This window comes from Alexandromys fortis, unplaced genomic scaffold (assembly GCF_014885135.2).
Source record: "Alexandromys fortis isolate MF-2015 unplaced genomic scaffold, M_Fortis_MF-2015_v1.1 scaffold_32, whole genome shotgun sequence".
Classification (NCBI taxonomy): domain Eukaryota; kingdom Metazoa; phylum Chordata; class Mammalia; order Rodentia; family Cricetidae; genus Alexandromys; species Alexandromys fortis.
The window spans coordinates 11,591,765-11,607,807 of record NW_026067938.1 but is presented as its reverse complement, the minus strand read 5'-3'; the positions used below and the strand labels follow the sequence as shown (position 1 = coordinate 11,607,807).

The 16,043-nt window shown below is 42.6% G+C and overlaps 2 protein-coding genes across 4 annotated transcripts in view; both read left to right on the top strand.

Annotated features, from left to right (window-relative positions):
* Positions 1-9,910, top strand: part of Slc7a2 (solute carrier family 7 member 2) — a 57,422-nt gene extending 47,512 nt beyond the window's left edge. For both annotated transcript variants that reach the window (XM_050147197.1, XM_050147198.1), the window contains exons 9-12: positions 551-756; positions 2,087-2,253; positions 3,081-3,189; positions 4,465-9,910. In XM_050147197.1, the coding sequence (XP_050003154.1) occupies positions 551-756; positions 2,087-2,253; positions 3,081-3,189; positions 4,465-4,661 (679 nt within the window). In that variant the 3' untranslated portion in view covers positions 4,662-9,910. The remainder of the gene's footprint in view (positions 1-550; positions 757-2,086; positions 2,254-3,080; positions 3,190-4,464) is intronic.
* Positions 9,911-12,987: 3,077 nt separating this feature from the next.
* Positions 12,988-16,043, top strand: part of Pdgfrl (platelet derived growth factor receptor like) — a 51,683-nt gene continuing 48,627 nt past the window's right edge. The window contains exons 1-2 of one of the 2 annotated variants that reach the window (XM_050147212.1): positions 12,988-13,273; positions 14,950-15,147. In XM_050147212.1, coding sequence (XP_050003169.1) covers positions 15,093-15,147 — 55 coding nt within the window. In that variant the 5' untranslated portion in view covers positions 12,988-13,273; positions 14,950-15,092. The remainder of the gene's footprint in view (positions 13,274-14,949; positions 15,148-16,043) is intronic. The other variant, XM_050147211.1, reaches the window with a different exon arrangement.

Below are 16,043 nucleotides of genomic sequence, written 5' to 3'. Positions count from 1 at the left end.
TGATGAGCTGTAGAGGAACAGGGCAGATAGCAGGAAAATGGTGCCCATGGCGTAGTACGGTGGCCGAGTAGCTAAGTGAGCATCTCTGGGTGAAGTGAGATGAATCAGGCTGGGAATAAGGAAACATGGGCAGAGAGACAGACCCTGGTGGCAGCTTGTGAGTCCCTAGCCAAAGAGATGCTGTCCTCTGTAGCTGGTGACTGTTTCGGGGCTCTTTTTATAAATCCCAGTGCCACTGGGGAAGGGGGCTGCAGATACCATCCAGTTGTCGTCATTGCTTCACCTTTATTTCTAACTTTACTTTTTGGCATCTGCTATACAACTTTCTGGCTAAATACCAATGAGAGGAAGTTCAGAGTCTCTGTGGGGATTTGATGGAGGGGGTTTGTAGCCTGGCTCAGCACACTGTGAGCTGGAGTCAGTCATGAGGCTGGTCACCTGACTGTAACACACTGCGACTTTGTAAAGTGTCTCACTCACCAAAGAGTTTACGGTGACAGTTTCATTTGGGCTGATGAGAGTAAAGACACTGATATTTATTTGGGGATAGGTACCAACCTGGCTTGTGTTACGAGCAGCCCAAATACACCCCTGAGAAGGAAATTCTGGAATCATGTACCAATGCAACCTCGAAAAGCGAGTCCCAGGTCACCATGTTACAAGGACAAGGTTTCAGCCTCCGAGCCCTCGTCAACCCCTCTGCTCTGCCCACCCGACAGTCCGCTTCCCTCGTGAGCTTTCTGGTGGGATTCCTGGGTAAGTCTTCACTGAGCATGTTCGAAGATCCAACAGATTTGGGTGTGTAGAACCAGTCTTTGTGGAAGGCAAAAGACAAGGTCTCACATTACCGGGGATGTGTTAGCAGCCAATTTGAGACATGAAATTTGACCTACGGAGGTGCTGGTAGTTATGGTCAAGTTATATCCTGTAGGAAGACTTATGAGCTTATATGCTGTAGGAGAGCTGGCTCCATGAATAAAGTACATACTGCACAAACGTGAGGCTCTGAGTTAAGATTTCCAAAACCCGTGTGAAGCTGGATGGGGAATTATGTGCTTGTATTGCTGGTGTCGCTGCGGCAAAGTGGGAGTTAGAGAATCCCTCAGTAGCTTGCTGCACACTGTGACAAATAAGAGAGGCTGCCTCAGACACAGTGGAAGGCGGCCACCAGCATCCAAGGCTATCTCTTGACTTCCACGTGTGTGCTTTGACACACATTTCCCGTAATCATACATATGCATAGAGATGCAAAAGGAGTTCCTACAGGAAGAGTTGCAGCATTAGAAACTGGCACACTCCATTAGCTCAGGATGCTCCTTGTGTTAAAGAATCAGGCCAAGTAACAGAACTGGACCCCAATGGTATTGGGAGGCAATATAGGAGCATTTTGTTAGCTCTTTTTTTTTCTTTTTTTAAAATTTATTTTTATTTTTATTTTTGTTAGCTCTTCTGGTTACCTAACCTCCTATAGGTTTAGTGACGTCTACTGGGCATTATCTGTGTTCTGAATACTTGGGGTGGTCAGACAGACTGCCCTTGGTCTTGAGGACTGTACAATAAGATCATCGCAAACTAGAGAAAAAACAGGCTTCTCTGAGAGCGACTAAGAGGGGCTTTTATTGCATATGTGATGATCAGAAGAAGCCTGACATCATTGCCTGGAATGTGGAAGAAAGATTCAGATCATGGGATATTATTTGTTTGTATTAACAAATAATCTTTATACTAGCTTAATATAGTCAAAGTGGCCATACTTCATTTGAAAAAAATGGAAACCACACACCACCAAAAATGATCTTATCCATGTAGTCTAAGACTAGGAAGCTAGTAGCCCTGACCACATGTCAGACAAAGCAGAATGTTAGTGCCAAGTGGGGAGGTTGACTTCTGAAAAGACAGACATGAGGACATGATTCTTACATGGGTGAAGTAGACTGTCTCTTTTTCACAATAGAAAATAAGTGAGGGGTCTGTGTGGCAAAATAGATTATAAAGAACTTGGTGTTGCACCAGGCTAGACTCCTAGGACTGAGCAACATGAGACAAGGAAGTGTGCTGACTTTGCCTTGTGTACTGACCACCACAGCCTTTCTCATCTTGGGCCTGAGTGTTCTGACCACGTACGGAGTCCAGGCCATTGCCAGACTGGAAGCCTGGAGCCTGGCTCTTCTCGCCCTGTTTCTTGTCCTCTGCACGGCCGTCATTCTGACCATTTGGAGGCAGCCACAGAATCAACAAAAAGTAGCCTTCATGGTAAGTGAAACAATCATCAGAAATCCTAGTTCTTAAATACTTTTCCTCTGTATGTGTTCTGTGTTTATTGAATTTTTCTAAACAAAAGCAAACAAGGAACAAGACGGTCAAAATTCTTTAATGAATTCCTTTAGTCACGGTACATGAGTCCTCTTACTGCTCTTCTCAAAACCTTGAGCAAGCATGCGTGAGTACATATATACATGCATGAATACATACAAACAAGCATGCATGCGTACATACATACATACATTCATACAGTGAACAAATTTTGTGTCGAATAATCTATAGTATCAGAAAAATAATTGATGAGATTGTGGGTTTAATCCCTAGCACTAAAAAATAAATGAGGATGAAAAGAAATGAAGGAAGGAAGATAATTTGAAGGTTTATTTTTCAGAAGTTTGAAGCCCTCTAGTGAGGATTCATCCCCACCAGTGCCTTCATGTGCTTGTTAAATTACCCTGCGCCACTGGAACTAGGGGTAGGCGTGGGGATGAACAGAGCTACCTATACCCAGAGATCCGGAAGCATCCCCTGTTGATGTCTAAATGAGCGCAGTGAACTCTGAGCCCTGATTAGCCTTCTTACCTTGATGATAATCTGCAGGTGTCACTGTGTTTCTTTCCATTTCTGCAAGCAATGTGAACGGTGAGTCTCCTTTCCCTGATTTCTACAGGGATGGTATTTATTCGGGTCCTCTTTTTGATTCTATGAGCTCAGTGACACAGTAGGACTACATGTCAGCTATCAGCACTGCCTTGGAATCACTTGGAGAATGTGCTTCTACAGTAAACGCTGGACTCAAAGGATGTTTCTTCCCATAGGTCCCGTTCTTACCCTTTCTGCCGGCCTCCAGCATCTTGGTTAACATTTACTTGATGGTCCAGTTAAGTGCGGACACGTGGGTCAGATTCAGCATCTGGATGGTGCTTGGTAGGTCATGTTACCTGGAGTTTGGTTCGCCTTGCTGTGTCGGCTGTGGTTGCGGGAATGCGCTCACTCCCTTCCTCCAGCTAAACGTTCTGTTCACTTCTTTCATTATGACTTCCTCTCAACGTTTACTTTCCCAGTGTTTCCAAATATAAACCTTTTCTTTATTTTTCTTCCCTTTCATTTTCTTTTTTTGTTGGGCTGAGGACTCAACGCAGGCCTCAGACATGCTCTCCCAGCCTCTCTCACTCAGCCACGTCTCCATCCCTTCAGATGCTAGTTTTTATTCATCTCCCAATAACCCTGGAGTTCACATAGATTCTGTTTTCTACAACTTATGAATGAGAAAATGAAGCCCTCAAATATTTGTCCTAACGGTGCCAGTGGCAAACCCTTACCCAGCTGTCTAAACTAGAACTTAGCAAGAGAAAACACATATTTATAAGTAATTATCTTCTAAGGGCATTTAAAGCATTGCCTTCTTTTCCCCCACAGTTAGCACGGTTAGTGACAGTCGTTTGGTGCTCAGGCCTTACGCCTCCCGTTTGACAGTAACAGGTAGAAGGATGTCCGTGTCCATTGTGGGCACAGGCATGCTTTTCAGACTACCCAGCCATGACTCTGATAACCCACTGCTGGGGTTCAGTGTGCAATGTGAGCGTCACCCATCATTCTGCTTAAAGTTATTCTGTTGAGATTTGAGAGCGTAAGTGGAAAATTTCCATATAACTGCTGTCTGAAAATACTTGTTGAGAGAAAACTATATTCTGTAGGGTTGGGGGATTACAACTCAGAGGTGCTTTCTGTCTAGATAGGCAACCTATGCAACACCTTAATTCCACATTCTGTTTCTCATTTTAAAGATGGTTTACTTTTATTTAAATATATTTTAAATTGAAATGTAATTATATTACTTTCCCTCCACCATTCCCTCCCTCCAGCCCCACCAAAGTACCTCCTTTTAACCTCTCCTATGCCCCCCCCCCCGCCACACACTCTTAAGTTGATGGTCCCTGGAATTACAGGCAACAACTGACAGCTGCTCACGGAAGGAGACTTAGCAGGGATGAGCCCCCTTACTGGGCGTCCCATGCAGAGTGGCCGGTCCCGAAGCCGTATCCACATGCATTACAAAAGCAGACTCAGCAGGTTTGCACTTCTGTACTATATATGCACACATGCTGGTTTTCCCAGGTTGCACAGAAAGAGAGGGGGGAGACTTATTGTATTGTTTTCCACATTAAAACATTTCCTAACACCCTCTTCCTCTCCCCGAAGGCTTTCTGATTTACTTCGCTTACGGCATTAGACACAGCTTGGAGGGTCACCCCAGGGATGAGGAAGAAGATGAAGATGTTTATTCAGACAACATCAGCGCAGCAACAGAAGAGAAATCCGCCATGCAGGCAAACGACCATCACCAAAGGAGCCTCAGTTTACCTTTCATATTCCATGAAAAGACAAGCGAATGCTGATGCCGGCCCTCGGTCTCACCACACATCGTTTATAAGGAGTAAACTATGGCGGACATCACCATCGTGCTGGGATGTCATGAGTTTGCTGCAGACATGGCTCACCTAACTTATACTTCCTCCTCCAGACAGCCTCTCTTCAGATGGTGAATTATTGTGTCTGGGGAAACTGCCTGAGTGCACTCCTCGGCAATGAATATCCCCAAAGTAACGTGTCCGTGTGCGTCCATGTATGTTTGGGAATGTGAATTTTAAATGTTCTTGGCTTTTGTTACTGTGTGACGTTCTTCCAGCGTTGTGAAGGGTGGCATATACGGCACATGCTAATACAGGGTGTATTGCAGAACAGAGGCGTGTTCTGATATGTCCTGGGAAGTTAGGGAAGTAGTGATGACTTTCTTTATTAGGTCTATGACTGTCAACTTGGGCGTACTGAGAATGCAGCCACCTGTCGTGATGTTTAGCAGTGATCAGGGGCGAGCAGAAGCTAAGGAATGAGCCTTTTCTATACGTTACAGTGCCTTTAGAGTTATCACTTATTGTCTTCTTCTACCTGCTAGGACTTTACCAAACTTTACAGGGGGAGCATGCCTTTCTTCAGTATGACAGGATGGAGAGGCGAGTCTGTGACACCAGATGGCCACTCCTGGTTTTGAGAGCCTTGGTCCTTAAATAGAATGCTTCTGCCTGCTCTAAGTGACATGTTCCCCCACCCTCACCTCCATCAAGGACTCGGGAGAGGTACTAGGACCTGCTCGGGACCCTTTAAGCGAGAGAATGAATGTGGTCCCATCCCACGGCCAGAGGACCAGAGAGACTTAGAGAGGCTCAGACAGGCTTTCTGTTTTTAAAAGTGAGTGAGGGCAGTTTAATAAGCCCCTGTGTCCCATGTTTGGTGGAATGGTTCAGGCTATTTTCTGTTACTTAATACCCAATCACAGCTCAGCTTCTGTTGCTACATCAATCGCTCTTTTGCTCTGGTACTTTCTCTGACCTACATAGAAATGGACTGATAGCAAATTCTATCTTTGCAACGTAAAAGAAGAAGAAGAAGAAGAAGAAGAAGAAGAAGAAGAAGAAGAAGAAGAAGAAGAAGAAGAAGAAGAAGAAGAAGAAGAAGAAGAAGAAGAAGAAGAAGAAGAAGAAGAAGAAGAAGAAGATGACGATAAAGGGATGCAGGAACATATTGCTAGTCCAATCTCACAGGGCATTTGAGCCCAATTTGTGGATTTTAGATCTAATAAACCTCTGCTGTTTCTTTTAGAAATGTTTAGAGATTCCTGCCCCCATCCCATCATTTACCACTTTTTGCTTCATTTGCTTTTAACTGGCCTCATTAAACCTATTAACACAGCTCTGATATTATGCAATAAATCATCAGTTACTTTCAGAACACAGTTTTTTAGAACTTTGAGTTAAATAACCAAATCGAATTAAAAGCACAGTGATCTCTGTATATGACTAAATAAATTTTATATGTAAGATTCTCTAATTGCTACATTTTACTTTATAGGGTTCTCTGATAGTGGATTATAAATCTCCAATCATTCTTATTCCTTGTGAGTTAATTTTGTATAAATAATTAAATGGTGTGTTAGATAAATCTAGAGGCCAGACAGGTAACACAGGGGTGGCACTCCCAGGCAACCATGTGTTACCAAGAATGCTAGTTGCCTTGTTGTAATCCAAAGACAAGGAGATCAATTGCTTTTTCATAATCCTTCTAAGAGAACATTGATTTTACTGATGCCGTTTCCAAGCAGTTGTCGTCCTTTGTGTGGAAGTAGGCGTTAATTGCGGCTAACTATCAACTAAGCAGACACAGGTTCTGGGCTCCTGGTTGTTAACGATGCCTCCCTGACCCAGGGCTTAGCGCTGACATTCCAGAGTTTCCAGGGTGCACGTGAGAAAATCCAAAGCCCAGATACTCTTTCCAACTGCTTGCTTTACCACAGAAGAAATGTAGAAGAAGCAAAGGCTAAAGTAGTATGAGAAGCACTGTAGCATGGTCAGGGATTCTGGCTACCATTAGTAGCTGCCCAGGGAGGGAGAAGCAGGGATGAGCCCGCTTGTCTGTTAAGTAGTCCCAAGTGGTCAGCATTACACAGTGTCCATACAAGCAATACTAAGTGGACTCAGCAGGTTACATACATACACACACGTATATATGTAACAATAATGAAGAAAAGGTCATGGATTTGATAGGGAGTAGGGAATATTGGGGAGGGAAAGGGAGGATAGAAATTATCAGAACTATATACTCACATAAAAAAATTCTCAAAAATTTTAAATTAAAAAAAATACTGCTTTTACAGCAGTGCCCTTCACACAGAAAACGTGAACAAGGTCATACATGAATCTCTGAATTCCTTACTGTAATAAAAACAGATATGTTTGGACCGTGGTAGTCAACTAGAAGTATTGTGCTCACTGAGGATGTTCACACCAAAACACGTTGGAAACACGGATGTCTGTGAAAGATGTTTTGTCAGAGACCATGCTCTTTCTGTGAAGACCCAAATGGATAAGCAAGTCTGTATGTGTATAGTGTTTATAAACACATTGACATATGTTTGTGTGCTGTATGTTTGTCTGTGTGTTTGTGGGGGGCTTTCGGTTATCAGCATGTAAGTAAGTTGGGTTTATGATGAGCTTTGGATGTGATATTGTTACATAGATAAAAACCCAATTGATGTGGCGAGAGACTAATGTTTTATATCGATAGATATTTTAGATTTTAAGCTATTTTAAAAATACAATTTTATATGTATGTTTTCTATAGATAGATTCTTTAAGACATATTTATCATGTTTCTAATATGAAATCACTAAGCTCTAGTATATTATGACGGGTGCTTTTGAATCTGAATGGAGTAGGGGTAGGGACCTTGGGATGTTCTTGTTTATTTGTTTCTGTGGCATTGTTTCTGACACACCTGTGCCTGTGTGTGCTTGCCAGCAAACGCCAGTACTACCACCTCTTTGCCAACCCTCTGTCCCCCTGAACTTGAGTTCATAACACTGTGAGCAAAGCGTCCTGTTCTGTTTTGTAGGATCAACCAAATATTTTGTATAGATTTGACTAGCGAGCAAATGATACAGAAAGTCAAATGTGGACGCCTTCTTCTATTCATCACGGGGAGCAACAGTTTGTAGTACTTTACCTTTTTCTTACCCTGAGAACTGTGTTGGCATTTTCAGTGAGATGGTCTCCTCGCCGCACCTTAACTTCATACTCTTCACAAAAGAGAACGATCTGAGGATTAGCACATAAACATCACACCAACCATTTATTTAAAAGGGTGGCTATGAAAACTCAGGTTTAGAAACTCCTGAGGAAAACTGAACTAGAATCTATGAGATATACTAAAATATCTCAATCTTGTTTCCTTAGTGAAACAAGTCAAGAAAACTAACCAAAATATTATATATGTATGTATCAATATTAATATGTAAAGTTAACATCGAAACTGCTGTTGGTTTGTTAACTTGAGCTAACTGTAACTGATTTAAAAAAGAACACCAGCATCTGAATAGTCTTCCTAAAGAATAAAAGGTTAGGTAATTTTAATTTTTATAAAGCTTTTCTTTTAACCAAATTTTTCCCACATCCTGGATGTTTTCTAATAAAACACTGTGATTCAGAATTGTTGCTAGATCATTTTCTAAGTTTGTTTGACCGTTTAACAGAGGTGAAGGAGAGTGATTGCCCTACAGTGCTAAGGAGACAGAAGGAATAACTGCACCTTACCTTCTCCCATCATATAGTATAGCAGGGTGTGTGCACGCACACATGCCTGCGTACATTCACACACATATGGTGGCAATGTAAAGAGAGAAAATCAGAGTGTATCCCCAAATTGCCACCCAGATGATGACGTTGCACTAAAATCCCAGCTCCTGCTTCTTTGCAGCACTACTTGGTATTTCTCCAGATACCCTTCAAGTGATAGTCCCTAAGATACAGTTTCCACAGCACTTTAGAAGACGATAGTCCCTAAGATACAGTTTCCACAGCACTTTAGAAGATTGGTTTCGAGCGTTGTGAATGGATAATTCATATTCACATAGTGTGTAGGGGTTGGTGGCAGGGGTGCCGTTATCTGGTTTTTTGTTGTTGTTGTTTTGTTTTGTTTTGCTAGTTCCAAAACAGTGCCTTCTCTGTACATGTTCTACTTTATATATCAAGGAAAAGTACTGAAATTTATATAGTAAATAATGCCAGCAAAGGTCATCTTAGCTCTAGATGTGAAGATAAGGTTGCTAGACTTCACTGTTTTGCTGAGGTGGGTTTTTTCCTTAAATACTTGTATTCAAAGAATTTAAAATAGCTTTGTGGGTTTTGAGAGGTCTGATACTACTGTTATATTACTGGTTTAGGTGTTGGCTTTTGTAGAATTCATGATTGTTTATATTTACACAGTTTTCTTCTTATTGGTTTCAAATGTATTCTGTTATAGCATAACCCTATTTTAACACTGCTGGCCAGGAGTTCTCTACTTGTCTGTCCTTACCCACGTCCTGAAGCCGCTGCCACAATCTCTGGGCTCTAAGCAGCCTTTCTGACCCCTGACGGCCCCATAGAGATTTCCAGACCAGGCAGCCTGCTGTACGGGGGTGTCTGTGCTTACATTCTGGAGGTGTCTAAGATAGTGAGGTAGAGTAGGAAGTAAAGAACTTCTAATGAATTACGGTCATGTGGAATCCTTAACTTCAGTTCTAGGTATCTCATCAGTCTGTTTAGGGGAATAAGGACCAAGGAATATCTGTGGCTCGTGGAGGGGTGTGGCTGTGTCTTGGAACTGGCATGGTAGGGCCTGGCCTGCTGTATTTCCTGCATGGTCAAGAGCCTGTTGGTAAAAAGCTTTGTACTGCCAGCAGGGTGGCCTGCTGTGTCCACACCTCGCTGATGAGCCCCACGTTTTTCATGTCCACTAGCAGTGTCAAATTGTTTTATTGCTTTATTTTGTTATCGTTATATTTAATAGAAGTTGTGCAAGAAGGCCTAAAACAATCCAGAACTTCTGTGTCTTACAAGTACCCTATTGTAAGCACTTGTGCAAATGTAAAAACGTTTTGTTCATGAAATAATTTTGATGTTTTTAATCGTAATTGGTGTTTCTTTCTACATATAAAGTTGAACTCCTTTTTTTAGAATTTGTAATAAAACTATTGCTGCTTCAGCTGTTATAATGTTATGCTTTATAATGTAACCATGTGTTTTTAAATAAACCTTAATATGACTTATAATAATTTAGCATGCGTGTATATCACACAACATAAAAGCACACATTTCAGACTCACTTAAAATTTGGAAGCTTATGTTTTGTCTTTGGTTTCTGAATTTAAGGACCTTTAAAGCTCAGAAACACAATACAATGTAATCTTCTTCATTATTATTTTATTATACTTGGAGAGCCGTCACTTTGACTACCAGGTCGTATACGAGGAAAGAAACAGCCACAAAACTTTAGTCCTCATGATACATCATGAAAATAATCAGCTGGTTTTGAAGCATGCCACTCCAAGATCCCATGCCTGAGATTCCCTCTTCAACTGATAGTCCACGGACCTGTCCCTTTGACATTGATCTTCAGGAAGCTCCTTATCATCCATCACGTCATAGCAAAATGCTTGATAAGGGGATGTAGAGATAGCTGGGGGGTGGGGAGAACACCTCTGTGGAAGCAAGAGGGGCTGCATTCAAATTCCCAGCACCTATGTAAGTATTATACATGGTCACATGTACCTGTAATGCCAGAGCTGGAGGCAGTATTCTGGGTGGAGGTAAGCAGATCCTGGGAAGTTACTAATCTAACCTAAAAGGCAATCTTGGGGTTAAATGAAAGACTCCCTCAAAAATAAGGTGAGGAAAAAAAAATAAGGTGAGGAGAGAGAAATGATGTAACTTGGATCCTTGCCTTAGCCTATGTTACCTTTGATGACTGGCTTTGAGAATGTCAAAAATGTCTGTTTTCCAGGCCTGGTGGCACATCCCTCTATATCCAGGGCTTGGAAGGCAGAGGCAGGTGGATCTTTATGAGTTTGAGGCCTCTATGTAGCAAGATCAAGGACAGCAAGGGCAATGTAGAGAGAAACCTCAAACAAAAAGTGTCTGGCTTAAAAAAAATAATTTTGTAATTTTTGAAAGCATCCATCTTGATTAGATGGGAGGCTGTTTAGAAAACTTAAATATCTTTATTTCTGGAACAGGGTAGGGAGTCCCAAAATTTAGACCAAAAAAATTGCTTGTTTGTTTGCCTAAGCAAATTCTTAATAGCATGGTGCTACTTTGAAGGGATTTTTTTACGTAAATAAGGCTAAAAAGAGCAGTGAGAGATTTAGTTATTGAAAACATTAAGATGTATAATTAAAATACTATGTAGCAAATAACCCATAGATGAGAAAAGCATTATAAGGGCAGGACAGAAATTTCACTATGATCTTGGATAACCTAAGACGGCTGATAAGTCTGTATTCCTCCACTGGATACACAGTTTCTAACAATGTATCTATTGGATACACAGTTTCTAACAATGTATCTATTGGATACACAGTTTCTACCAATATACCCACTGGATACATAGTTTCTACCAATGTATCTATTGGATACAGTTTCTACCAATGTACCCTCTGGATACAGAGTTTCTACCAATGTACTCTGAGGGGTTTTTGGAGGAATAGGCTTTCTAGACTTAATTTACACTTAGAGCTCCCTCCACACCCAGTTCTTCCCCGTACTGATCCTAGCATCTGCTTATTCCTTTCCCCCTTCTCTTTCCTCTCTAGCTTTCCATGTGTTAAGCCCATGCAAGAAACTGTTGTACGCCTGCTCTTCTGAGAAAGAAGAGCCATTCAGGCACTGGGGGAAGAGCATGTCTCCTGAAGCCTGACAGTGGCTCCCTGGACAGTTTCCACAAGACGCTTCTGTGTATCTCACCTCCTTCTGTGCACACATAAGAAAGGAGCTGGATCCTGAGAGTTGTGAGGTGTGGTCCCTTGGATATTCGTCTCATGGACTTGGGGTATCAGTAGGGAAGCAAGTGTGAGGTAGAGGTAGCAGGCAGGTAATAATCAATAAAGAAAAAGTGGCTGTCGTTGTTCATGGAATCACTTGCCTAAAGTCCAAGAATTTGAAAACTAGGATAATAAATTCATTTATGTGAGTCAACATAATATAAACAGATAGAACATTAATCAGCTCTTAGGAAACCAAGCTTCAAGCTGTGTTTGACTTTGGGCCACGGGAAAATATGTACCTTCATTGGCTAACATTACAGCAAGTATTGAAAAAAGATAATGGAAAGGATCAACATAGAGAAGCTAATAATAAAAAATTATTATTTTTTAAAAATATTTATTTTAAAAAAAATTCCCACTCAGTCTGGAGACAAAACACCTGGGCTTTTGATGGTGAGATAAGATCCACGGACAATACAACTGGGGTGGTTTCCCTTTCCAGGTTCAAAACCATGTTGAGATCATCTCGTTCAAGGTTAGTAAGCCTTGTGGTTAGGCAGCTATGTGCTTTTAAAAGCTTTTACTTTTTGTAACCCTGGTCCCATCCCAACACACACCCCCATTTCCTAGCACTGCCCCAGCAAAACACCACAGACCAGGTGGCTTATACAGCAGAAATCTATTTTCTCCTGGTTCTGGATCATGGATGTCCAAGTCCAAGGCATCCGCATACTTGGTTTCCTCTGAGGCCCATCTTTGACTCTCAGGTGCCCGTTCTCTCCCTCTGTCTTCACGTGCTCATCCCCATACATCTGTGTTAGAACCCAAACTTATTCTTCTCATGTTCTTACCAAAAGGACAGGATGGAGGCCAAACCCAATGCCTTCAGTTTCATTTCACTCCCTCTTTCAAGACCCCCTATTCAAACGCAACCACATTCTGAGGTTTGAGTGGTTTTCAAAGCACAAATTTTGGGAAGGACCCAATCCAGCCCATATTCCAGACTAAGCTGAGTTTAAATATCTAAATTTAATTCAAGTGCATGTGAACTAGAACAGGCTTCAAAAAATAGAGTTCCAATCGTGTGTTAAACCATTTGAAAGTGTGATGAGAGAAATTGTATTGACAATAACAAAACAAACAAGCAGAAATAAGAAATAAGCCTAACAACATGTCAGACTTACATGGGGGAAAATCATATAACTATCCACCCAGATAAGAATTTATATGTCAGCCGGGCGGTGGTGGCGCACGCCTTTAATCCCAGCACTCGGGAGGCAGAGGCAGGCAGATCTCTGTGAGTTGGAGGCCAGCCTGGTCTACAAGAGCTAGTTCTAGGACAGGAACCAAAAACTACGGAGAAACCCTGTCTCAAAAAAAAAAATTATATGCCTTTGTGCCCTTATATGATGTGGGAGTGTCATATATCAATCTGTTGATTTCATTGGTTAAGTTATAATAAACCAGCTGCTTGGCCTCATGGCTGGAACATAGATGGGAGGAGTAAACAGAATAGAATTCTGGGCGGAAGAGGAAGTGAGGTCAGACTCTGCTCTGCTCCCAGAGAGACCCGACAGCTCTGCTGGAGCAGAGACGCCATGCTCAGCTCTCCCAGGCAGCTGCAACCCACGATGGACTTAGGCTAGAATCTTTCCGGTAAGCGCACCTTGGGGTGCTTACAAACATCATTAGAAATGGGCTAGACCAGGTGCGAGAATTAGCCTGTAAGGGCTAGAGTTCATGGGTCAAGCAGTTCTTTAAATGAATACAGTTTGTGTGTTGTTATTTCGGGCATAAGCTAGCCAAGCGGCCGGGGTGTTGGGGACGCAGCCCCGCCGCCGCTCCTTATTTCAACACTTATACATTGTCTAAAACACACACTAACACAGCATATTTAGCCAGTCCAAATTTAGCTAAGGTGTAAAATAACTCAGGAACTCAGAATTCCAAAATGATTTTTCAAGTACCAGCCTTAACCAATCAGAAAATGTAACGGGGGTGTAAAAGAGGACCCAAATAAGGGGAAAGACGCATTACAGTGTGATGTCTCTGGGTGGGAAGACTCGGTGTTTTACATAGGCTCATTTTCCTCCTGTTTAGTTTAGCACATTCATAATTAAAATACAGTGACATTTGTATGGTGACTGACAAGCTGATTCCAAATTTACCTGGAAGAGAAAATGGACATAGGTAATCAGCAGAGGAACAATTATGGGAGGCAGCCCGCATCCATGGGAGGAACAAAATAAGTTATATATGAATTATAAAAGTAATGTGCGATCCCCATAGTCACAGATGAATGGACTGAACCAGAAAAGAAACAGAACCATCTTCCTTCGTCATAAACATCTCTACGTGAATTGAAAAAGATCAGGAAAGGTCCAAGGGATATAGTTGTTACCATCTCGTTGGAAATACAGAAAATCAGATCTCTAAACTGTCGCACAGAAAATTAATTGTGGGCAGCTTTAAAGATGAAATGTAAAATTATAAAGGTTTTAGATGAAAATCATACATGGATATTTGATAATCTGGTGAGAAGCCATAAGGGAAGTTATTGAAAAATGAAATTCCTCAAATATTGCTTGAACTGCCTAAAAGGAATAAATAGTAGTGTTGTCAAAATGTACACAAGCAACGGAATAAAAGAAAGTGTCTGCGAAACCTCGGAAACTTTGAGTGAAACAAGAGGATGAACAGGGAGTGCTCAAGCACAGGATGATGCCGACAATTGGGGCAGTCGCTCTTACACACCCATGAATAGTCTTGTGCAGAGCAAGGACACTACTGCTTACAAGGTAAGCAACCTCACAGGGACAAGAGCCGGCCCTTTTGATGGCGGGCCAACAACCCTGCCCCTTCACCGCTCTGACGGTTCCCCTGAGGCGAAATGTCCATCTCATCTCTGACCAGACCTAAAAGAGCAACCACAACAAACTATATTTTTGAGTGCAACAAGGGTCTAGTGTGTGTGTGTGTGTGTGTGTGTGTGTGTGAGAGAGAGAGAGAGAGAGAGAGAGAGAGAGAGAGAGAGAGAGAGAGAGAGAGAACCACTGGGGACTAATAGAAACTTAGTGCACGCTCTTTGCTGAGAAGAGTTCTGTGTTTCCATCAGCAGGGGTCTGCTTAGGCCTTCCTGAACAGGGTAAAGTTAAGTCAAAACACCTCAACTCTGGAGAAAATCAAGACACTACATCCATGCAGTCTCCTCAGTGCTTGGAAATAGCGCTATCCTCCACGACTCCGCCAGGGGGCAGGAGAGATCATATTATGGGGGGATTTTTTTTTTCCTTTTTTTCTTTTTTTAAAAAATCTCCTTCTTTTCTCCCAAGCTGTGCTCCCCCTGATGAAACTGAATCCTCCAGCTGCTGTGTCCCGGCGCCGCCTCCCTCGGCGCCCCTGCTCTGCCCTGCCCTGAGCAGCCAGCCGCGCCGCCCACAGTCCCCGACTACTCTGCAGGTCACCAGCCCTGAAGATGAAGGTTTGGCTGCTGCTGGGACTTCTGTTGGTACACGAAGCACTGCAAGATGGTAAGTGACTGGGCCGGGAAGCATCCGGCTTCTGCCCGCTTCGCTCAGGACCCAGAGTCCCCGAGATTCCCGTAGCAACTTTTCAAACTTTTGGCCTAAGGAATCGGCCCTGGCGAGGTCACCATTCCGTGCACCTGGCCCCTCCTGGTCCTCCTGGTCCACTTTCTTCCACCCCACCCCCCTGGAGAACCCTCTGGGGAGGTGGTGGTTACCTTTGACCCTCAGGACTTCTCTAGCCTTACCAGAAAACCCTAGGCGATCAAACCCATCATTCCCCAGCCAGCGGCTGGTCCATCCCCCTGTGTCAACGTGTCCTTCTGGTGACGGTGGATCGCTGCCACCTTCCTTCGGCGCGCCCCGTACTTCTGCTACTTAAGCAAAGCGATTCTTGTAGAAAAACTCCTTGTCCTCCTTCCCGCTTGCAGTCCTGCTTCGTTTGGTTTGTTTTTGTTTCTTGTATACCAACCTGAACTAAAAATCCTGCAAGGTCTTTAACAACAAAATTCTGCGCTAAACCGAAAAAAAAAAAAAAAAAAACCTAAGCTAAAGAAAAAATTTCAAAACCACACCGCAGTTATATTTCTCGTATAAATGGGAGGATGGGTGAAGAAAAAAAAAACCTACATTTTTGTACCACATAAGAGGGCTTTGCATCACTTAATTCTTTGAATTACATTTATTATGTGTGTGAGTGTGTATGTTTGGGTGTGCGCACGCACGCTACAGCAGATGTGGAGATCAAAAGAAAACCTTCAGGAGTGGGTTCCCTCTGCACTGTGTGACTTGCAGGGATTGAATTCGCGTTGTCAGACTCGGAGGCGTGTATTTTTACTCCATGAGCTATTTCACCAACCACTGCATCTCTCTCTCTCTCTCTCTCTCTCTCTCTCTCTCTC